Below are 23,632 nucleotides of genomic sequence, written 5' to 3'. Positions count from 1 at the left end.
ACAACTGTTATCGCATGTAAGCTACTCCATCTGCTCCTGCTCTGCCCGGAAGGTCTGCAGGTTTTAAGGGGAGGGAGGGGGACCTATGAGCACCTGCTGTACCTTATTTAACTCTTTCAGTGCTGAATTTGTTATAGAAAATCACAAATCATTAAATACAGGTCAACATAAAAAACAGGAGTCATGTTTATTTATACATTTAGAAAAATCCAAGCAGTATTTAAAGATTAAGTACATCTCATTGAATACTGGCATTATAATTCAGTCCCAATGCTCCATAGTCAGCCTCCAAAGGGGAAAATTTCCATTGATGCTTTGGCTCTTCTAACACAGACATTGTCTTCATTAATATGACAGCAAGCAGAGTGGAACATTTAGACATAATAGCCAGGGCTGATCTTTATTCATGACTCTCATTAAGGCCTGAGAGCAGCGCCGATGGCTCCTGACCACGATGTCTCGACAGAAAGCCCTTGAGGTCATGATGTGAAGAAGCTTTACACCTTCATTTAAAGTCTCCCCAGGAAATACTTTTCTCAGGAGATCGGCAAGGGAGGTCAGCATCAGGTGTCTTCATCAGCTGCGTTTCGAGTCGACCTCTGCCGAGCCAGAGCTGAGATGTTGTCGCGTGTATTCCCAGATTAACAGGGCAGCGCTCACGTGCACGTTGAGTGAGCGGATGATGCCTTGTTGAGGGATCTCCACGCACACGTCCAACATTTGGAGTAAGTTGGCAGGAATACCTTCACGTTCATTGCTAAAAGGAAGAAAAATAAAGAGGGGAAAAGAGTGAAGAATGTAACAAAGCATACATAAATATCTACTACTAAAATTAATTTCATTCAGATGAATCGTCTCTAATTCAATTCACATAAAAGGAGAGCACATAAATCTTTACTCGAATCCAGATTAACCTCTTGAGAAAGGCCACTCACTATATTTTCAGCAAGTGGAGCATTTGGGATATGCTACTATCTTATAACTAAATTACACCTCAGTTAGAGAACTTGCAGCACATCCTTTCCACAAAAACCTCTGTGAAATCATCCTGTGCAGCATGCAACTAGTGAGTATACTATTCAGTTCAATTTTATTTATATAGCGCCAAATTACAACAACAGTCACCTCAAGGTGCTTTATATTGTAAGTTAAAGACCCTAAAATAACAAGAAGAAAAACCTGACAATCAGTCGATGTCCTATGAGCAAGCACTCATAGAGAAGCGGAAGCGGGAAGGAAAAACTCCCTTTTTAAAGGAAGACACCTCTGGCAGAACCAGCGGTTCAGGCTACGTCCACACTAGCCCGTATAGATTTGAAAACGGCGTTTTCGTCTAAAAACGCTCCGCGTCCACACTATCGTTTTCAGTCGTTTTCAGTCGTTTTCACAGAGTTGTGCGTCCACATTGAAATGGTCGAAAACGCTTACGTTCCAGTACTGCGCATGCGTGAAACGCAAGAAGATTTGGCCTGCCTCATTTAGTCTGCCGTTTATTTACTTTCCGACTCTTTGAAACGTCGCGGCAAAATGTCGAGGAAAAGCACCGAGTTTTTTTAAATGGACTAACAATGAGGTGGAGTTGTTGCTGCGAGTAACACAAAAGTACAAAGTTGCAAAAGCGAGTGAGAATTAAACAATTTGAAGAAAAGCTATCTGAAGCATGTACAAACTGATATTAATCTTTAACAGGGCTGTCAAAATTGAGAGCAAACAAAACAACTGCTGTATAATGCCCTCCGCTATCTTACTTTAATTGGTCACATGACTGTTTTCGAAAAGGCTCCGGGTTCGCTGTCCACACTGCGACGCGAAAACGGCGTTTTCAAATCTATCCGCTTTGGAGAGCGTTTTCCTTGACCGATAACGCCGTCTCAGTGTGGACGGAAGGCCAAAACAGAGAGAAAACGATGCGTTTTCAAACTAAAACATATTAGTGTGGACATGGCCTCAGGGAGGGACAGCTGCCTGTCATGACCATTTAACAAACCAGAGATTAATAACAACAACTGATGATTAAATGTAAGGTCGTGTCTACTGCAGCTGATGCTTTTTTTTTAAACTTTCCTGTGGCTTTATGACGCTACCCATATCATTTCATTTAAGAGCTCTTACCAGGATCAGCCTTCACTTTCTCAAGTCTTTACAATTATGAGTGAAAAAGCTCTTAATACAGACAGCTAATGAGTGCAAGTCCAATTCAAACTGTAATCAAATGAGCTCCAGCAATACAGGCAAAGCAAAGCAAACACAAAGACTTAATGACTTTGACACCCAGTCTCTACTGAGGGTGCTGCACAGTAAGAAAGCGTGATTTGATGAGCTACATTTATCTTCGCTGTGAAAGTGGGTGACATAATAGCAACCTGATGAGAAATTACAGCTTGGCCATGCTGCGCTGAGGAGAGCGCAGCTGTGAAAGCACTCGCATGGGTGCTTAAGCTAACAGCGCTGCTCACACCTCAGCGCCTGAATGGTGGGGGTGAACAAAACCAGACACCCACACAGAAGCCAGCACTATTACTCTCTCCCTCTCTGCCAGGGCAGCTGCACCGAATGAGGCTGACTGCTAAAAAAAAATCCTGTCACGCAAGCTTCTAATGCCTCATTTTGCTACAAACTGTAAAAAAAAATAAAAAATAAAAAAAATACACGCACCGACTAGGAATAATTAAATTTTGGGCCAAAATTAAGACATTTGTCAATCATTGCACCGCTTGTGCTGTTCTGTATAATTCATGGCTTTTCCTCTGCTTCTCGGGGACAGCCAATTATATCTCAGCATGCCCAGACAGGTACACAATTGAGAGGAGATGTGCAAACCCCACAGGGACGCACACTAAACTGGCGAGATAAAATGAAATGGCCTCGTCAGCGCTAACTGTTATCTATGTGACAGTCACAATGGCATGGGAACACTGAGGCCTGCCTATGTTTAGGCACAGCTGGTTGGGTTTAGGGGACTGAATGATGGAAAAACACCACACAGAGCCTTTTTGGACTGTGACAAAATTAAAAGCTGCCGTACCCTAAAAGCAACAGGGTCTTTTCAGGGAACTGGTACTCCTGGAGGCTGTGACTGTTGGCTGTCTGCTCCACTCCCACAATGCAGTAACCTTCACTCTTCTTCACCTGCAAGAATTCAGTCAGCTCCATCGGCTTCACCTAAAGGACAGAAACAGCATAAGATTTTAGACATTGTTTACACAAATTTTCTTTTAAAACAACAATTCCAACAATCAAGGTGTGATAAACTGTCCTTGTATATTTATAAGGACGGACAGTAAATTCAGCACCCTTCTGCTACAGACTTTCATGCTGTGATATCAACAGCAGATTTTTCTGCTCCTTACAGTGGATTAAAAGATGTTTCAGACCAATTTCGCTTTTCCTGAGGAAATGCACCATTCGCCTGGAATTAAATTGAAAGCACTTTTACATTAATACCAGAGGTTAATTGGTCTGGAGAGCCAACTTGCATACAAATCTTAAAAAGACTCGAGCTCAGTTTAGAATGTGAGCTTCTATGACTTGAACATCATCCCAGGAGCAGGATCAATACTGCATCCTCTCTGAGAGGAGCTTTGTGCAATTTACTCAGCTGGCCCAGAAGATCTATTAGGAACTTAAATCACTTTTTTATAGGCAAACCACCAAGCTGCTGTGTATTCACAGGTTCTACAGTAAAGATCACAGACAGTCGTGCTGAGAATGATCGAGCATTTTTAATTTTCAGCAAAAGTCCAAATATTGTTTCCTCCAGGGAATGATGTATCAAATTATCTGTGACAGTCTCCAGTTTTGCTGCTTAAATACAATAATATATTCTAATTCTAACATATATGGCAAGCACTAAAAAACCCCACCAAAACCCATCATAAGGCAACAAAGAGCTTAATGATGACAAATGGTCTGCATGTATACACAGTGTTTTTACCTTAGAGCGTTCCCTGTGTTTTAGTCACACTTTGTGCTGGGTTGCCATCAAAAGCAACCTGGAGTTCAATTTCTTCAGGATATTTCGATAAGATTTACCACTTTATCACCCGACTCACTGCTTCATCGCAGTCAGTCACATTTTATTACACTGAGCCTAGAAGTTACTACTCACTCTTTATTGTACTCAATATAAAAAAACATTTTTACTTTTATTTAGTAGTGCTGTCAGAGTTTTGTGAACCACTGTTTAAATTAAATACATGTATTAAAAAGACCTCTATATTCAGAGTGTTATGGTACATCCATCATTAAAATTCCCAAACAGTACAAAAAGAATGAACATTTTAGACATGTGGGCCTTTAAATACAGAGCTACTGTAACTCTGAATAATGCACATCTACTGATTAACTGAATAAACAGCATCTATTTCTACTGCTGTCTGGATATTCTGTGTGTGTGTGTGAGAGATCCTGACAATCTATTTTAACCTTAATCTAACCATGTGCACTTCTGATCGTCAAAATAAGTTTATTTTCTGCACATCACCTCTAACAAAGGAAGCCACAGCTCAGCTGAGACGCTCAGGGACTGGAAGTTTTTGTCATTCACGTGGCGGAGGCTATCCAGAACCAGAGCACTGGCACCGAATATTTCACAAGTCCGGCAGAGACCTGCAGCGACAAAGACCGTGTGTTTGATTTGGGTGTTTTTTTTAAATAAAAATGCTCCATGACATCCAAAGCACAGGAGGTTAATAAAAAGACTGTTCCAGTTTTGAGTTTCCTAGAGCACCACTGTGTGTACAAAGAGATGCAGATTGAGTCTGGGATTCAAAGTAAAACATTTACAGAAGGACCAGGCTAACAGTCTTTCTTGCATTACACAGTATCAATATTGGCTTAAAAAAATCTTTTTCCTCTATAAACAAATTCTCATTGTGTTCGTGCCTTATCACCTGACACAACAGCACTCGAGTACACTTGCAGAGAACATATATTATGTGCTTGATGAAGGCAGGTGTAAAACCGTGTAAAACCAGATAAGATGGTTCAAATGGATGTGTTTCTCTGTTCTTCTATATCATTGTTACGAAACAGAAATACACTGACATTGTGTAAGGGGTTTGTGCAGGGGGAGGGGCTTCCACACAAGGTAAAACTGAGAGCAGAGATCCAGGGAAGTGCAGAGTCATTTCAAGTCATTCTGGAAAAGCAGCTCTCATAATCTAGCTAAAAGGAGTTTTCAGTTGTGGTTTTGCAACTCCTGATTGGCTGCATTTAGGACATAAGGGCAATATGAGTCACTTGTAGTCATGCTACTCACCACCTCAAGTTCTCAATCTGTGGAAACTGCAGCAAAATTGTGGTGCTCTCAAAATAAACAATAGAAGTAATAAAGGTGGTTAAATGGTTTATTATTTAACGGCTCACTTTGTGTTCACTAGCAGCAACACGCACATGTTGTGTGTATATATCTCTACAGCTGTCTTTTATGTCTACCTACTGTCTACATGTGAGGTGTTCAGGGGCCATCTGTAAATTGTAGCTGCAGAAAACAACCCTGCTTACTCGCTCCCTAAACATACTAGTGACCAAAAATGTACAATAATGCATTGATGTGTGGTGCTCCTGACCTCCCAGATTGGTGGGCTTGTCGATAAGAGAGGCCACAACCAGCAAGGCACCGTGCAGTTTTCCCAGTCTAGCAGCCCTCTGTGGTGGAACCAGCTGAAGTTCAGGCTCCTGCTCCTGGATGCCCAGTCTCCAGGGCGTGATCTTCTTTTGCACCTCAGCCCAGCGTTCCTCCTTATCCTGCTCACCTGGAAGACATAAAGCCATCACGGTCAGTAAGAGAAACCTTATCACTGACTGGTGCTTAAGAGTGTTACTACTACTGCTGCTGCTGCTACTGTACTTCTGTCTTGCTGGATCCAGTCTCCAGGTTGAAGCTGGTTCAGATCAGGAGCAGGATTTCTCAAAGGCAAAGATGGACCTTCTGAGAAATATGAGAGTTTCTCAAATTTCCAGGGTGGTATCCACTCATCATCAGCCAACTCAGATAGACTGGGAAACGTACAGAATATTGTCTAGGAAAGCAAAATAAGAAAAAAAACAAGCATGTTAGACTGTGTTACTATATTTTAGCAGGATTTAATTGCAGAATAGCGTACCTCAATACTGTAATCCCTGATTGGATGAAAGGCACCAAAGAAGAAGTGCTCCTGAATCCTCGTCCAGTTTTTGTTGGCATTTCTACATGTGAGACAGCAAATATATACTAAAGCATATTAGCCTGATGCAAAGAACAAAACCTGCCAACATTTGAACCACTCTGCTCTCACCCAGTGCTCTGCATGGCTTCAGCCTGGTTCAGACAGGCCTTGATCACAGAGGAAAGCCCCTCTAAACCATCTGCCTCTTCCACATGGTTTTCCGCCAGGCTCCACACCCTTTTCAGAGCCAGTAAGGCGTACAGGCGCACGCTGAAGTTATGGTTAAAACACGACTGCAGGGTGACGTCTAGTGCTTTTCGCAACTGCGCCGCCTTAAGAAACAAAAGAAAAAACATAATGTGAATACTCAAGAGTTGATAAAAAAAACAAATACTGTCTGGGTGGGAAAAAATAATTACAAATACTACCTTTTCTTTAAGATTAGGAAAGATGACACTGAAATGTACAAGAACAGATAAGAAAGTGCAGACGCTCGTCTTAGTCTTTTCGTGATCCTGCACAGAAACAAGCACAGGAAGTGGTTTATAATTTAATTTAGAATTAAAAACCATTCACTCCAGTTCTACAGAGTTTGAAAGAGCTGGAGCTCACCAGGCTGAAGCAGGACCAAAAGCTGTCAGTGTGTTGTGGATATTGGACAAGGATCAGAATCATCATCCATTCGATCAGGTACTTGACAGAAGCCTGGTTACTGCAAAATCCCGCTTCAGACACACGACCCCACAAAGTAGCAACAAATTCCTGCAAAGGAAAGCGCAGTCCCTCACAGAGAGGAGCAGTCGATCCTGGAAGATTTAAGGGGAGTGTGTGACTATCTTACCTCTCGGAGTTTGGGCAGCAACAGCAGCAGTGTTTGCCATACTCGGTTTTTAACACGATGTTGCAGGGAGTTGCTGTAGTAACGCACTTTTGACCTTGATATATCATTATCCTGCAGAAATGAAACAAAAATCATGGAAAAGGATGCAAAGTGGCTGTAACTGCTACTTCGCCATTTATTTAAAAGAATCAGGAGCTCATCTGGTCCACAATCCATCGCAATTCCCAGGTTATTGCCCGTAAAACGACAAGTGTCACCTTGATCTTGAGCAGAATTTGGGTGAACATCTATGAGATGATCATCGTGTGTAACTTTGATAAAATTATGACCAAAACTGTGGGTTAATAATTCTTGTGAACTGTGAAAGGATGGACGGTTAACAAATCCTCGCCGTGGAATAAGCTCTAAGGCTAATTCTGCATTCTGATTTTCTTTGAAAGCTGTGTAAAGACTTTAACTTCAATTTAATGCCTGTATATATTAATTTGCATATATTTGTGATCTCCAATCAGTCACAACTGATGGATAAAGAGTAAAAAAAAACTATCATCATACAACGATCCACTTTGGAAGTTTGATTGCTGGCAGTCATGTAGATCTGGAGTCCCACCACACCACAAAAAAAACCACTGCTGTGAACCTGACAAGGCCAAACGCACCTTTTTCAACAGCTCCATTGCTACTTCCTCCATTAGTCTTTGATGCTGGAGATTAGAAGAATCCAGGTGGCACAGGAAAGCCAGAACACATGTGCGAGGCAACTGGTCATCTCTGTTATCACTGGAAAATAAAAACAGTTGTTCAGCTGTGGAAACATCCACACAGCAAGAGAGACCTCTAGTGGCACTATTTTAAATCATATCAATAAGAAGTGAGTTTTCACTGAATTGTTTACCTCGTTACTGCGACATTAGCTGCACACTTTTCACCAAGTTGCTCCACATATATTTGGACATCCTGGACGAGTCTTGGAAAGAGCATGATTAAATAATTAAAACAGCTCTAAGAAGCTAGTAAATAAATGTGAAAAATGCTGCTAAGTCTTACCGTTGATCTCTCCTGAACACTGGACCGTAAACACAAGCTTCTGTAATTATGCTGATGTGGTTGAAAATACTAGAAAACACCGTGTCGGCCTGGTCACCGCTGCCTCCACCTGCAGGCAGCCACATCTGACAGCAGTGTTGAAGCAGCACGCCAAAAACTCCACTCTTTGACTGAGACAACTCCATCAGATCACAGGCGATCTAAAAACAAACACCGCCACAACATATATTAATATTTAATTATTGAAAATACATTTTCAAAGTCCAAATTTCTGTCTCGCTTCCTTTCCTACTGTGAGGTGAATCACCTGTTTCAAAGCGTCCGCCAGGGTCGGAGACTGAGCTTGTGTCAGCTGAAGCAGTTTATGGTGGAAAGCCGTGGAGATGAAGCCTTTAAGTGCCGGCCAGAAGTCATTGGCATTAGTGCTCAGGCCTTGTACCAGCTCCCAGCTCAGACTCACAGCCTCCACACACAGGGCCTCTTCATCACGCACTAACTGGAATCAAATGTCACCACAACAGACGCACCATGAAGAAATTGCTTCATTGGCAGTTAGTTTACAACAAATTATTCACATAAAAACTGGAAGAAAAATGACTGAAATGAAATGAGCCTCACTTGCGGCAGGACTGTCTCCATAAAGGTGAATACAGGGAGCACCAAGTCACTGGGCAGGAGAGCCAGGGCCTCCACACTGCAACTCAAAGCAGCCTTGAGAGTCTCGGCTGCTTCTACAGACTCGGGAATTCCAAAAGCCTTAATCAGGAAATTCAGACAAATCCACTGGTCTCGCATAAAGTTGGCAGAGAAGCGTCCCCAGTCCTGTAGCAGATCTTGAACTTCCAGATCACTACCAAAAGAAGAAACAAGCCCATCGCTCGTTACGGCAGCCGAGAACTTATATTCATGTGAATTAAAGTCTTTAGTTAGTTACTTTAGTTAAAAAACAAACAAAAAAAAAAATGGCTTCCACAAACCAGTCTATTGTCTCTGGTTTCAGCAGACGTTGATTGAGATTTCCTAGAGATGTCTGACTGTGTGAGGAAGGCAGCTTTGGGCTGTAGAAGTATTCATTCAGTGATTTCAGAGCAGAAACTGTCTCTGGTTGCTTGTCAATCACTTCATGCTCCATAACACCACACACCGTGGCCAGCGACGTCATAGTAACTGCTCTAGTTACCTGGTATGCTAAAGAGGGGACCTGGCAACAACAATCAATGAAACAATCAAAGTGGTGACTGAAATCCCTGCCTAATGTGAGAGACATTAAAGTTTAGGTTGGTACCTGCTGGTCTGGTTCTCGCAGGACTGTGAGGCCATACTTTATCAGTTTAGAGAAACCACTGTGGGGAATCTTGTTGTGGTATTGTGGCATAGAGCAACACATGACAACCAGCTGCCTCAGGACATAAAGATAGAGCTCTGCTCGCTCGAGATCAAACACCTGTTAAAAAAAACAGACAACATACGTGCAGACGTCAGAGTTGGCCACCAGAGGCATCTGTGTAATTGGACTGAGACTGGCCTGCTTGACTTGCTAAATACCTCCTGCAATTCCCCACACAGCCGCCTAAAGATGAACTCCTGGATGGGATCAAGAAGCCTTAAAATCGCCATCTCAATAGATACCATCACATTGTCCCCTGTGAAACAGAGAGAGTGGTGGAATGTAATGAACGTGACTGCGACGGTTCTGGCCAAAATACTCAAAAAATAAAGGGATAAAATCAAACTATAAATCAATATAAATGTCCAGTGTTTCCTAATAAAGAGGTAGCAGAGGTACTGGGAAAAACAGCTTAATAATCAAAGGCAGTGATATCAAACTCATTTCCCATCGCACGCCACATACAGCCCACTTTAATCTGATATCATAAATGTCACCAATAGATGAAAGAAAAAGATAACATATGCAGATCTCTCACCATCAAATAAACGGATGTAAAAGTGACATTTACAAGGACGTATGTTTTACAATATAACACCAAATAATAATTTGGGAGGACAGGTTTAATGATTTGTTCAGTGAATATAAAAAAAAAAATCAGATGGAACAGCTCGGACAATAATTCAGCGCTATCCTTACAAACCTTGCTCCGCTCCGTCCTGTTGACTCCTTGGGATTTCTCCGAGCTGGAACAGTCTGAGCACCAGCTGCAGGCTCTTGTCACTCTTACGCTGAGGCAAGTAGATATTGGTGCTGACTCTGCTCAGGGTCTCCAGCAGTGGTGATAAAAGCGACTCCAGAGTGTTGCTGATCTCTGCCCCAGATTGACTCCTCTCCATGTCCACACACAGCAGAATAGCTCTGGCCAACTTATCGGCCTCTCTGGAGTCAGGTAACCTCTCGGTCTGACCTGGGGAGAAGATAAAAAGCCTTAAAATATACACACATCAAACCAGCAGATACAGCGACTGTATGACTTCAGACTCACCTGTGCTAGCTGGGACTCGAAGATAGGAGACTATTTCGCCTTGAACATAAGCGCTTACGGTTTCCTTACTTGCTGAAGCACCAGTGCAATCTTCATCTGTAATCCTGGGCTTGAAACTGCCTTCATTTTCCAACAGCCAAGCACACAGCTGCAGTGATGCCCCAACATGTAGGATAATGATTAGGTAATCACAGTTTGCAATCTGAATCATGTTCCATTGTTGATACAGCGTACCTGCTTCCAAAGCTGCGTCCCTCTACACAGCGACTCGTCTGCACGGAAATGTGTCAGGAAGCTAAAAACATCATCGAGGGTAACTTCACTCTGACAAAAAAAAGCGCACAAAAGCTCAGCTATTGGACTGAATAACTTAAGCTATAGTCTTACAGAAAATCTAGTAGATGAGATCGATAAAAAGAGTAAATTAAAGTAAACACATCCATGTGATGCTGTCATGGCAATATAGACCAAAATATCAGATTTTTTGGTCGTCGAAGGCACAAAAGCTTGATCAACTCAGTACTTGGAAGATGTACCTAATAAAGAGTCCAGTATTTTGCATTGCACTTCTGTCTTACCACAACTGTGAGAGAGAGGGCACTGTTAAGCAGGAAGCACTGGGCAGCTCCTCTTAAGAGGACTTGATGAGTGATCATGGTGCAGCGCAGGATGTCCCTGTACAGACAAAAGACACACAATGACCACTTTATTAAGTGTCACCAGCTTCGACACAGTATGTCTAAGTGTAACCACTGTAAGTTACCTCAGAGCAGTGAGCCCGCTGGTCCCCAGCAGTGGACTTGGGGGAAGTTTGGACAGGGCCTGACAGAGGAAGAGGAGGGGAACTGCACACCAGTGTTTAGAGCCCAGCTGCTGAATCAGCTGAAGCAAGACACAACCTACAATGTGAACACAGTAGTCAGAGGTGGATTTAGCAATTTAACCATGAGCTGTGAGAGGCCTTTGTTTATAAGTGTTCGCTGTGGCTTCTGTGACCCTTTACCTCTATGCTCTGTTGGCAGGCTACTGAAGAAGGTAGCCAGAAAGACTTCGAGTTTAACCCCCAGTTCGGGACAGTCTCCCACACTCTGACCAACTGACCTATATGTGGAAAGAAGCTGGGTTAATTAAGGCTAGTGCAAAGCAGCACTTAACATAATAATCCCTGCATTACTATTATTTCCAATTGTTAATGAATGTTAAAGTCTCACCTGTGGAAGAGGGATGTTTCAGAGAGAACATCCATAAAGGGGCCAACGATGAACTTAAGAGCAAAGCAACAGAAGAGGAAACTTTAATGCACGCTTTTAACTTTGTACTGAATGAAAACAATCAAGAGCCAAGGAACAAATTAAGTCTACCTGAGAAAAGGCCAAAGCAAAAGTCGGCTGCTGAAGAACCCGGAGCTCGAGCAGATGACACACTCCTTCTCGCATTAAGGATTTATTCTCACTGTGGAACATGCGCTGGTACACACACAGCAGCCAGGAGGGGTGGAAGAGTCCTTGACCTGAAACATTAGAAACAAACTACCACTCTGAGATCTTTCACTCAGTGAGAAAAAACTGACCAAGGGATTTTCTACTTGACTTATGTACTTCTGAAAGAAGATATAATCAGTTCAGCCCATTTCATTCACAGAGGCCTAATAAGCTGGAAGAATCGCTACATCGAATCTACTTTTAAAAGTCTGAAGTAATGTTTTTTCCTTGCCTTGATCATCATTCGCTGTTGTTTGGATCAGTGTGTCTATCCTGTTTAAAACTGGCCGGACCACGTGAATCTGCAGAGGAAGAAGAGAGGAGGAACAGTAAAACAGATGTATCGAGATGCCCTCCTTGGAAAAAGCAGTCAAACACTGGTGCAGGATATCCTACTTGGTTTTCCTCCAGAGTCTCCATCACCAGTACGTAATCCTCCCAGAACTCTCTGAGCAGCTTGCTCTTGCTGAAAGCCCATTTAAACAAGTTCTCATCTGCAACAGTTTAGAAAAAAAAGTTGTCTGACAAGCCATAAAATAACAGTAAACCTAAAACTGGCCTAATGTCTGCTTTCAGTGTGTGTGTGTTTTTTTATACCTTCCCTTGTTGCAGAAAGAGGACAGTCTAATCCATCCTCTTCAGACAGGGCTGCACACCTTTTCAGCAGGAACAGTGCTCTCTTTCGTGACACGCTGTCTCTGTGGATCAGTCCATCCTGAACCATCCTCCAGAACTGAAGGGACAGACGAGGGTCGGGGTCAGAGCAGCAGGAATTGGGGAGGTGGTGGTGAGGTTTAAGGAGGTGGTCTGACAGGGCTGTCAAACACAGCAGAGTCCGCTCTGTAACCGCAGGAGTGCGGTCGGTGGAGTGCCAGCTGCATAGATCATCCAGGATGAGCTTGAGGATGCTTATTAACCGCTCACTGCTGAGGCAGTTCAGCAGACTTAAGATGACCCTGACTGGCTTGGAGACCAGTGCATCAGGGAGTGTCCTGATGGAGGAGAGACTAGAAGACACGGTGGTGTGTGTGAGCTGTTCATCTGCTGCCAGAAACGGCAGAAGAGCAGCTACCACTTCACTCGCAACCTCCACACTGAGTCTTCCCGGAAAGGTCAGCTCTTCCTCTGACAGATGGAGTGAGGGCAGGATGGACTGACAGACTCGCCTGCACACAGCCTCGTTACAGAGAGGTACACTCACACTCAGTAGTCTGCACGCAGCTGCTGTGCTCTCCCTGCACCGCACACCTTCACCTGCTTCAGCCGAAATTCTGGAGAGGAAAGGCAGACACTTGGTCCAAAGGACCGACTCAACTTTATCTAAAACACAGCGTCTCTTTGCATCTGGAAACGAGGTCGAGTCCGGCTCGGTCAAAAGCGGTCCGAGTCCCTCAATGAAAGCTGTCAGCGCCTCCACCCGCTCCGTGTCTGGCCACGACTCACTCGGCCAGGAAAGAGACTCAAAAAGAAGGTCGTAGTCAGGCGAGCTGGATAACACTGCGTTAATTAAAGCGGAATACATTGCGAGCGTCTGTTAAATTGCTAGATATGAGCATAGCAAGCGAGCTGCTACCGGCTGCTACCCAGTAGCAGCACGTTTTGGTAAAACAGAACGTAAACTTCCGCAAACGTAATTCCCCAACTCTCGCGAGAAATGTGAGGCAGAAAAGAATCTAACGCTGAAAAAAAAATGCAAACTGCTCAAATTTAAATAGAAAATTAATAGTATATCGGTGACACAGTACAAAGAAAACGTTTTGGTTTATTTTAAGAGCGTAAAGCATTTATTTTCACCATTATAAAAGAAAAAAATAGTGCTTTCAATAATATGACATTGACTTTATACTTGTTCATTTTACTGGCATTTAGTCAAAGTTTGTGTTTAATGACTGGGAACCTCATACAGGCTAAATACAACAGTTCATTTGAACACAATAATACAAAGGAAAAAAAGAAAAGAAACAAATGCTCTTTGTTCGTGGGTTACATAATACAAAAATACTGTAGCTTCATTATACATTTATTGACAACAGTGTTTCACAAATAAAAATTTTTCTATAGTAATCATCACAACAGAAGGCAAACAGATTTGGAAAGCTTTGGCTGAATACACTGAGCTGTAAAGAAGTTCAATTTTCCACATCAGTAGTTACAAAGCTGTAAAAGACATGGGAGTGCACACTATACAAAAGTATGTGTTAAAGTAATAAAAAAAAATGAACAAGATAAAACAAATCAACAGAGCTCAAACATGGCTATAGATAAAATGAGTAAATTTACATACAGAGAGGAATGCAAATCATGTCTTATGGCTGTCTGATGCATAAAACAACTGCATGGCTGTAAAATTATGCCCCTGATATAAACCGATTCTGCCACTTCAGGAAATGTTTAAACAGTGTGAAATTTACAAAAGACAAACTTGATTAGGCACTTTTCAGTTTAGAAAAGCTGAAATGTAATAAAATAGTGCAAGTAATATATACAAAATATACAACATTAATAAATATGAACTGCTTACTACATGAAATGGTGCTGAAGTAATCCACAGCTTTTAAAAGAAAGATGTGTCTGGTGTTTGAAGCATACACATCCATCTTTACAGAAAAAACACGTGCTAGCAACCTGTGAATTAAGTTGCACTGTACAGACAGAAGGAGGACAGGTATACTTGTCAGCACTTGATGTGTTCAAAATATGTATTCCATGAACTGTTCATCGCCCAACATGTCCAGGGAGAGGCAGTTGGTGGACCTGCGGCCATAGAAGGTAGGATTAGGCTGGGAGTGCAAGAAGGGGTAATAGCTGTGATCAACCGTGGTCTTTGTGTTTGCTGAGGCATCTGGTAGTCCAAAGGTGTAGCTGTGAGAAGAATCAGGTGGCACTGCTATCCCCAGGGGTGCAGGAGGAGGGACGAGGCGGACATCATCTAGGCTGTGGCTGTGCCGATCCACACAAACTTGAGCTTTTGATTTCAGAACCTGAAAGAGAGTTAAGAACAAAAAGTAAGCCAATGCATGAAAGAGGCCAAGGCAACCAACCAAGGAAAGAAAATATGACCTACCTCTTTTAACATATCCTTGTTATACAATTTCCCACCATCTTTATCACTGTGTAGAGCACAGCCTGTGTTTTCTGTGAAACACACAGCATATGGTTAAAAACTTAGCAAACAGCATCTGAGCGGAAACAAACAAACAAAAAACTCAACTGTTTGCAGGGTTTAAAATATTTATACCTGGTGAATGATTCTTTGAACAGAGTTCTCCACAATCTACTGAAACTCCTTCCAGAAGATCAGCCAGCTGGAACATCTCATCAGGATCATCCACAAGAACCTCGTCTGGACTTTGGACCCTGGTCTTGATCTCTGGACAAAAAAAAAAAATTAAAAAAAAAAAATTAAAAACGTTTTAGAAATTTCATAAAGGGGTGCCCATATAACTCACTGGAATATTGCCTGGGTTTGAATCTGACCCAGGTCTTTTAATGTGCATCATCTCCCCATTGTCTCTGCCAGCTTTCCTGTACTCTCAACTGTCCTGTCCTCATAAAGGCCAAAAAGTACAGTGCTTAATTTTATTAGACCACCACCAAATGAAAGGTTTATACCACAGTTAAACATTAATGTTAATTCAGGGCATTACCAAAATATTTCTCATCTTTCTGTAATGGTTAATCCACCAATGTGCACAAGCTCTTTAACTGAAATGACATTTTTAATGCTAAAATATTTCATTATCGTTATCAATGAATTTTCAAATTTAACCCCCCAGAAAAACAAAACAAAAGACAGTAAAGTACAATATAATTTTTTTCATTCAGATGCTAATGCAATGCTAACATGTTTACTTGCATTACTGAAAAGGAAAATATTTTTTGTTTAATGTGTTGCCCAGACTTAAAGGAAATTTCATAAAAAAAATAAAATAAAAAAGGAAGAAAAAACCCACGGAAGAAGCAAAGACCCAATATTAGATAGGACATTATAATGCTTATTAAAACACAAATAAAGCACAAGTTTTGAAATGACAACTCCATATTGTTTACTGAGCAATATGTTTTGCATAGCCAACAGCCTAAGAATGTGCTGTTCAATTATCACAGTACTAGTAGCCACATTTCTCTTAGCACCATTGAAAGGCCTGACCAGATGGAAAAGAGACAGCAATGATGCAAAACACATGCTTAGCCAGTTTTATGTACGCAAAGTCAACATTTAAATTTCAAATTCTGTAGTCCTATGATCCCACTACCAGCATGCGTCTTTGAATGAAACACTGAGAATTGCACCATACTTAAGAGTAACAATGCTGCTAGATCAGGCTAGCAGACTGGAAGCATTGGTTTAATTCAGAAATATCTACAGAGGGATGAACAGATCCTGTGTAAAGGTTTCATTTAAGAATGGTCTCACCTTCCTCTTGCCACCCTTCATCTTCTATTCGTGCTTTGCTGCTTGTGTCAAATCCTGAGGTACAGGAGCTGCCTCGGCTGGCTGCTGAGCTGAAACACTTCTCAGCTTGCCGATGACCTTCGTCCCCCATGGAGACCATCTCTGCGCAGATGCTGTGTTGGCGAGCATCCGCCTCAATTCCAGAGCTGCTAGTAGAGTGTCGGGAGAGACCGGGACTGCCTTCACTTCCTTGAGGATCCAAATCCAGATCATCACTGATGTAGGACTCTCTGTAATGCTGCTTCTCTAAAAATGAAAAAATAAACATGTTTCAGTGTTTTTTGTTTAAAAAAAAAAAAAAAAAAAAAAAAAAAAAAAAAAAAAAACACATCTAAGAAAGAACTAGCATCCATCTTGTTTTCAGAAATTGATATAAAGTACTAAAAACCTAAGTACTAATTATTACTATTACTATTCTATTATATTACTAGTAGTAATAGCAGCCAATAGTGACTTTATAGAAGGTTTTTGTCAGTACACACCAAACTTCAGCTATAAAATCAGAAATATAGTTATATCTAAAATACTTAAGACCCATTTAAGGCATCACAAAAGTGCAAAAATATTTTCTAGTGGAATTGTTACAAATGTGATTACAGAACAGTTTTGTTCTTGGAACAAAGTTTAAATTTACTAATTAACCTCCAGAAGCTACTGTGACTACAAGGAGCCACCAGCCAAACTGTGCTCTGTTACTTTTCTTATCCTTTGACATACTTTCCCCTCTCCTACCTTTGCTCTCCTCCAGCTGGTGTAGGTGTTTGAGGACAGGTTGAAGGCTGAGGTAGAGCTGATGGCTGTTGCTCAGGTGCAAGAGGAGGTGGCGAGAGCGGAAAGATGAACCAGTGTAGTAAACCAGCTTCCTGGCGGATGGCAAGCCATCTGGCTGGATCTCGAATTTCTTACCCTGAATGATATTACCACATTATACACAGTGTAAAAAGCTAGGGCCCATTAAATAATTACCAGAATTATACTTCTTCTTAACAGAGAAAATGAGCTGTGTGTGCTTACCAGGAAGGTAAGACGTCCTACATTTGACCAGGGAAAGTCATACATTAGCTCAAGTATGTTGTTCACCTCCTGAGAATACATAAACACACATACACTTCATTTACAAAAAACAAAACAAAAAACCCCCAAAAGATTTGTGATTGTATAATCTACTTTGATGCTTTTAAAATTACAGATCAATAATCAACTGTCTTTTGGAGCCATCTGGACTCAAAAGAGGCCAAAGGCTTCTCGAGGTATGCCACGGTCTGTTGGCTTTGAAATCAGCCAGACCTGGAGTGCTAATCCCCCCCCAGATGGCCCCTGACAGACAGATCAAAGAACTGACAGTCATGGCAGGCAGCTCCTATCTCCTGATGGACTGCTGGCGGTGGCAATCCCCCCCACATTCCTCACACATCTAGTCACAGGTTTTATAAGACTACAGATACAAAAGAGCGAATCCCTGAGCGAATTAAAATGACTTTTCGCTTACATACTGTGCACTAATAATACGCTCACACATGCACGTACCTGATAAACTTGCATTCCTCGCAGGGTCAGACCAAGCAATGCTGTTCCCCTCTCCTCCCTCTTATCCTGAAAAAACAAATGATGAGCTGTCAGAGGCAGTGTGTCCCAGATAACACAGCTATTTCACTGTTACGCCCTGCTCATAGTTGGCTAGAAAATATGAGTTGTTATTAGCAACAAATTGGAAGCAATAGCAGATTACGTAATGGATGGGCCAGGATTCAAAGTTTCACTCAGTGGATGAGTGCTTTATAAACAGGGAGGACAGGAACTGGTATAGAAGAATGGTTATATAAGTGCACTATAGCCATTTGTCCAGAAATCAAATGAAGCGAAACAAAATGTGCTGGTGTTGCATTTGTTGGGGTATTTGGGTCAGAGGGAAGAAATATATGTGGAATAGATTCAAAATGAGCTTTGCATTTAAAAAACTAGTTTAAAATCCATGAAAGTGAGATGATTAGATTGACTCATAACCTTTTGCAATCTGTAAAACGTGACAGGTACATCCTCCAATTGGCATGCCTCTTTGATGAAGTGGAGCATTGCATCACGAGTAGACATGCCCCACAGCTCCTGGTGTACCTTTGGCCCATGGCAGTGGAGATATTTCACTCCACGTTTAGCTATAATCTGAAAAAGGGGGGAAAAGAAAGAAACATTGGCTTCAGAGAGATGAAAAGGCAAAAACATTTCCTCATATTTCTGCTGTGGTGATACCTACCCATGGGGGAAAGTACTCCTTGGGTTCAAAATAACGGGAAAGCTTTACGCCTTCCTCCAGCACTGGGTGGTCGCCAAGGTCAGCCTGCAGGGCGTAACCCGCCAGCTGGAAGTAGACCTCCTCCTGCTGACGACATTCAGAGCGTAGCACTCGCTCCCGCAAGTCAGAGTAGTAAAGATGCCGTGCCTTTCGCTCACTGGGGAAAAAAAAAAAAAAAGAAAAACGCACCCAAAAACGAAAGGGAAAGGCAAAGTTGAGAGAAAGTAGGACGATGTTTAATGGGGAGAAATAAAGCAAAACAGAAGCATCCAAGAATTAAAAAGATGCGTGTAGAATGTAAACAGGAAGACTTACCAAAAAAGTCTACCATTCTCTATGTAGTACTGCACTTTAAGGCAGAGAATCAGAGGCAATGATCTCTTCTGCAATCCCTGTAAAAAGAAATATGTTACAGTAGAGTTGTGTTTTGCTGACTGCACTTGAAATAAAAAGCTGTACCATACAGGCCAATTAAATGATGTGTAGAGAGTGCTTTAGAGAGTGGATCAATGCCATAAACTACAATACCTTTCCTAAATCTTGGTTCCATTCCTTAGAAAAGTACTTATTGAGCTTCTCCTCCAGGTCTAAAAATATGTGCTCATTGTCTGGTATGGAAAAAAAGACAATCGGGAAACAAGGAGACAGTTAGTAACCAAACAAAACAGTAATGTAGCCAAGCGTAAAATTTACTCAACAATGGGATTCATTAGGGTGTGAGGAAAAGGCTTTTGTTCTTCTACTTTTCAATGGGGCTACAAGAAAAAAAAAAAAAAAACAATGCCAACATTAATGTATCCATTTTCCAACTCCAGCATCAGCAAAGCAGCACAGACCAACCACTGCTGGTAAGAGCTGTGGGATTCTTTTAAGATTGTGCAGACACTTGAGGAGACAGGCAGATGCATTCAACAAACAGATTATATCTATATACACTGCTTTGGGTCTATCCTGCAAGCTCCCTGAATATAAGGCTGTGTTAATGCTGTTTTAATCACCAATTCATCATTGGGCCAAAAACCTGTTGCAACCCTTTTCCAAGCACAAAGATGTCGTATCAATCTCCGCCTGGTTCTATGAGTCATACCACAGGAATTTTCAATTTGACCCAACTTATCTCTTCAGTTCACCCTTGTGTAGCCAAATCATGCCATTTCACAATTTTTTCCTTAAACCACTCATCTCATTCCCACTCTGACTCACTCTAATTTTTACCCTTTGTTCAGGTCTTTGAGTAAGAATTGAGTAATACTCTCTCCCTACCTCTTATTCCTCCATTGCTACCCTCCTCTTCCCATCATCAATCCATCCCTCCACAGTGAAGCGGAGGAATGCAATTGTGCATTCCAGGCTTAATGAAGTTAATATTGCAGGAATCCAGGACTAAGTGATCGCTGACCCAACACCACAAAAACAAAAGGCTGCTTGTTCAAGTGGTGAGCCACACAAGATTACCAAAGCATTTCAATCTATTTGTACAACAGGAACGCTGGAAAACAGAAAGTTTAGAACTTTGTTCAGCAGCTAAAGTGGATTACACCATTCAATTATGCAGACTGGGAACCCTTTTTTTTGTTTTGTTTTAAATTTCAGTGAAATGGCTTCCTGGTAGAAGCGTTTCCCCAACATTACGTAAAGAAGCAAAAAGAGTAAAACTGAAGTAAAACATTATTGTAACCTAAACATGACCCTCTTTAAAACCCTATATAAATACCTGCATCTTCTATAACTACTGTGTGATCTAGTGTGAAGAGTCCTGTCAGGTTCGCAGGCTTAAGGGGTTCAGTGGGGATTTAATTTACCTTTAACTACTGTCAGGCCAAAAAAGTGAAGCTCTTTGATTCCAAGAAGCTCTGCCACACGATTCAGAACATCCTGGCCTGTGGACTTCAGCTAGAGTAGAGCAAAGAAAAAGAAAGTCTGTAAGTTTCACAAAATACAAATCTTTATCTAACCGGGGCCATCTGTAAAGTCCTCTTACTGAGCAGATCCTCTTAAGAGCACATCAAAAAAAAAAAGAAAGATATTAAACACTCACCCCGACAGTGATGTCCAGCTGTTCTTTGTTGGGGAGCAGAACACAAATAGTTCTCTCCTGCTTTAGTGATGTGGACATGATCTCTTGTGCAAGTTCGTGATATATGTTCTGTCGTTAACACTCAAGTCTTTGGGTATCTTTACTCTTCACTTTTATCTCTTCCAGGACAGTTCATCCATATTGCATCTAAAAAAAGATAGATGACAAAAGAGTAAGAAAAGTAAAGAAATGAAAAAAGAAAAACATGAAAGTAAAGTAATTTGAATTAAAGAAATAATCGGTATGAGTGTCTCTGAACCAAACTAACAAAACTGAACAAATTAGAAAACCCCAGGGAGACGTTTGAGTGAGTGAGTGAGAGATCAACAAAACATGAGTTACATCGTCTTAAAAAATCATCTTCATGGAAATGTTCCACAAACGTGACAATCGTGTATGACTGAACTTGCTGATCCACTCATTTTTCGATGATCTCATAGTAACAGCTCATTCTAATTACCAGTCATTAACTGAAAGCAATCAGATAATCCTCTTGCATTTGTTCCATTCCAGCAAAACGTGCTAAAAATGAATTAGAATATTGCTCATTGTGCCTTATCAAACGCTACAAATAGTCACAGGGTAGGGCACTGGACTATCAACCTGAAACATGCCCCTCTACGCTGACCCTAAGCCCCAACTGGTACGAGGCTCATCTGATTAACGTCTAAGAATCAATTAATCAGGTTAATTACTGCCATACGCCACTCAGATTCCCTTAAATCCTCTGAACGATAACCAGTTTAACAGGAAGAAAAAAAAAAAAGTAGATATATGCATCACTGAAGGAGGAAGAGGGGGGGGGAATCTTGTGCAAATTAACTTCAGAAAAAAATGGCTTCTTATGTCATACTTCTGTCTTTTACACCCTTCACCCTCCTTTTTTTGAGGTGTGGAAGATTGTACATTCAAAAGCACTTGATGCAATGGTGTTTATCTGTGTTAAATGACGAGAGAGACACAAACAAAACAATGTATGAAAAAAAAGAAAAAGAAAAAAAAAAGGTGTTGTCAGTGTACAAAACAAGTTGTGGGAACTCTTGGCTTAAAACATTTGTTGTACCAAATATGATTTATGGGCATGTTCAAACACAGCCCCACTGACACCTGGGTGTCAGCGCAACAGACAAAATAAACCTGAAATACCAGTAGCTCCAACATCTGACTTACTATTGACAAAGTCAAATGAAATTGTACGTTTATACTGAAAATGTAGCGTGGGAAACAAGTACAAAAACTTCACAGACGCATGTACATTATCATGCATGCAAACATGTGTTACTTTAAAAAAAATATTATGCCTTTTGGGAGTCTTGGCTTGAAGTTAATTCACAGTAAACACACCAAATCTGATCAGCCAAATGAGCTATACCACTGCAAGCAGTACAATGCTGCTGCCATTTATGTAACAGACTATAAGTGAAACAGATGCAAGATAATTAAGCAGCCTTAAGCAATAGGAAAACACAGTTAAACAAAAAAGCAAGCTGTAATGTTGAAGACAATGGAAGCAGAGGCTGCAGATCATTGCTTCACGTATGAATTTATAAGAGACATGTGACGCAATCGCTCTAACAGAAATTACGCTAATCTGAATGTTCTTGCTGTTTATTTGAGCACTGGCTCCGTTTTATAGTGTTTCAACAGCACATACACAAATCATTTGGAGCCTTCATATTTCATGAACATATGGTTGAAATAAGAAACAGGTGAGCAACTACCAAAATCAGGTTAAACCATACAAATGTGACCCATTTTATCTACATAACCTACACTGCATCGTGTCAACAAAACACATTTACCATCAACCCCAAACGGTGCCACTTGAAATCTTCAGACATCCCCCATGTTGCTGACCAATGTGGAAACTGGCATCACATATGAGCAACCATCTGTATGCTTTAATTCCCCTCCAAGATTGTTATAATCCCTGCGTATACTGCTGGCTGGTGGAAAAACAACATCCCCTGTGCAGTAAGCAAGCTTTCTGAAGGAGCAGGGATACTCACTGCCCGCTAAAACCACAACGCAGGGGGGTGGGGACCCCCTTTACACGCATCCCACTTTATGAGTAGCAGTTTGGTGGGACTAGTACATATTTCTTATGACTGAAAAAGTTCTTTTTCCCATAAAAAGCTTAACAAAGTTCACCAACTGCTCGCTGATAATGGCCCATGAGCATTAAAAATTGCATCAGAAGGGTCCTCAACGCTCTCCAGGCAACTTAAAGTAGCTAGCAGTCGTTTAAATATAAACCTTGAGATGATTACACATATTTATGAGTTAGCTACAAATCAGTACAAGGCAAAAGTAGCTGACAAACAATTTATACCATTTACGTCTATTTTTCCCTCAGAGAAAACGTGCTTTCGGCCGATAGTTTTAACGCGCAACAAGTGCATCACTAATAAGTCTGGCTTTTCTTTTAGCTACTTAGGTAAAAGCGCTAAATTACTTACAATCACAGTATAAGAGATGATAGAGTTCAACTTTCAGTCGCACGGCTTCTCAAAACACATTTCTTCTGTAACCCACTTAAAAACATGACCGACGCAAGAAGCCCAAACTGCCGTTCACCTCCCTACCCATTGCGTGTTGTAGCTTCTTGAGGGCTTTGCTCAACCATCCCAAGCCTGGAACGTTTGAGCCAAACCATTTTGGATAGTTGTGGGGGTGCACTGTTGTAATCGAAATGTTTGTAAAACTTTCACTTCATAGTTGATGAATATGCGAAATTTTGTCACGTTTATATTTTCTAGATAAACAAGTTTCTATACCCATATGAACCTATAACATTCCTACAGCGGGTTGCAGTTGGATACTGTTGACTAGACGGGGCAGACTCCCCCCATTTTG

The 23,632-nt window shown here is 41.4% G+C and overlaps 2 protein-coding genes across 2 annotated transcripts; both read right to left on the bottom strand.

The window, feature by feature from the left end:
• Positions 1 to 162: 162 nt before the first annotated feature.
• tarbp1 (TAR (HIV-1) RNA binding protein 1) lies at positions 163 to 13,550 on the bottom strand. The gene is made up of 29 exons (XM_063491947.1): positions 12,551 to 13,550; positions 12,350 to 12,447; positions 12,186 to 12,255; positions 11,834 to 11,982; positions 11,684 to 11,736; positions 11,476 to 11,573; positions 11,236 to 11,371; positions 11,051 to 11,147; positions 10,707 to 10,796; positions 10,473 to 10,620; positions 10,128 to 10,394; positions 9,583 to 9,680; positions 9,323 to 9,481; positions 9,015 to 9,238; positions 8,656 to 8,887; positions 8,345 to 8,533; positions 8,038 to 8,237; positions 7,886 to 7,957; positions 7,650 to 7,770; positions 6,991 to 7,101; positions 6,762 to 6,911; positions 6,578 to 6,664; positions 6,279 to 6,481; positions 6,108 to 6,189; positions 5,852 to 6,023; positions 5,571 to 5,756; positions 4,484 to 4,608; positions 3,026 to 3,162; positions 163 to 757 (listed from the first exon to the last, which is right to left on the bottom strand). The coding sequence occupies exons 1-29, from the start codon at positions 13,473 to 13,475 to the stop codon at positions 577 to 579; spliced, it is 4,860 nt and encodes a 1,619-aa protein (XP_063348017.1). The 5' UTR covers positions 13,476 to 13,550; the 3' UTR covers positions 163 to 576.
• A 179-nt stretch (positions 13,551 to 13,729) lies between these two features.
• Positions 13,730 to 23,365, bottom strand: zgc:172136 (uncharacterized protein LOC566376 homolog). Its single transcript, XM_063491895.1, has 14 exons — positions 23,236 to 23,365; positions 20,738 to 20,923; positions 20,502 to 20,592; positions 19,228 to 19,307; positions 19,015 to 19,091; positions 18,661 to 18,856; positions 18,414 to 18,569; positions 17,937 to 18,002; positions 17,424 to 17,492; positions 17,142 to 17,316; positions 16,371 to 16,655; positions 15,192 to 15,323; positions 15,018 to 15,088; positions 13,730 to 14,934 (listed from the first exon to the last, which is right to left on the bottom strand). The coding sequence occupies exons 2-14, from the start codon at positions 20,813 to 20,815 to the stop codon at positions 14,644 to 14,646; spliced, it is 1,767 nt and encodes a 588-aa protein (XP_063347965.1). The 5' UTR covers positions 20,816 to 20,923; positions 23,236 to 23,365; the 3' UTR covers positions 13,730 to 14,643.
• Positions 23,366 to 23,632: the final 267 nt, after the last annotated feature.

The sequence above is a fragment of the Pelmatolapia mariae genome, linkage group LG13, assembly GCF_036321145.2.
Source record: "Pelmatolapia mariae isolate MD_Pm_ZW linkage group LG13, Pm_UMD_F_2, whole genome shotgun sequence".
In the NCBI taxonomy this organism is placed as follows: Eukaryota; Metazoa; Chordata; class Actinopteri; order Cichliformes; family Cichlidae; genus Pelmatolapia; species Pelmatolapia mariae.
This window is presented reverse-complemented; position numbering and strand designations above follow the sequence as displayed.

Coding starts and splice junctions, on each gene's coding strand:
- tarbp1 (XM_063491947.1), bottom strand. CDS start 13,475: ATGTATTCCGCTTTAATTAACGCAGTGTTATCCAGCTCGCCTGACTAC. Junction 11,983..12,185: donor AACAGCGAATGATGATCAAG/GCAAGGAAAAAA, acceptor CTAATGTTTCAG/GTCAAGGACTCTTCCACCCC. Junction 10,621..10,706: donor GGACGCAGCTTTGGAAGCAG/GTACGCTGTATC, acceptor GCATCACTGCAG/CTGTGTGCTTGGCTGTTGGA.
- zgc:172136 (XM_063491895.1), bottom strand. CDS start 20,815: ATGTCCACATCACTAAAGCAGGAGAGAACTATTTGTGTTCTGCTCCCC. Junction 19,308..20,501: donor TGGCCTGACAGTAGTTAAAG/GTAAATTAAATC, acceptor TTTCCATACCAG/ACAATGAGCACATATTTTTA. Junction 17,317..17,423: donor TAGGACGTCTTACCTTCCTG/GTAAGCACACAC, acceptor AATATCATTCAG/GGTAAGAAATTCGAGATCCA.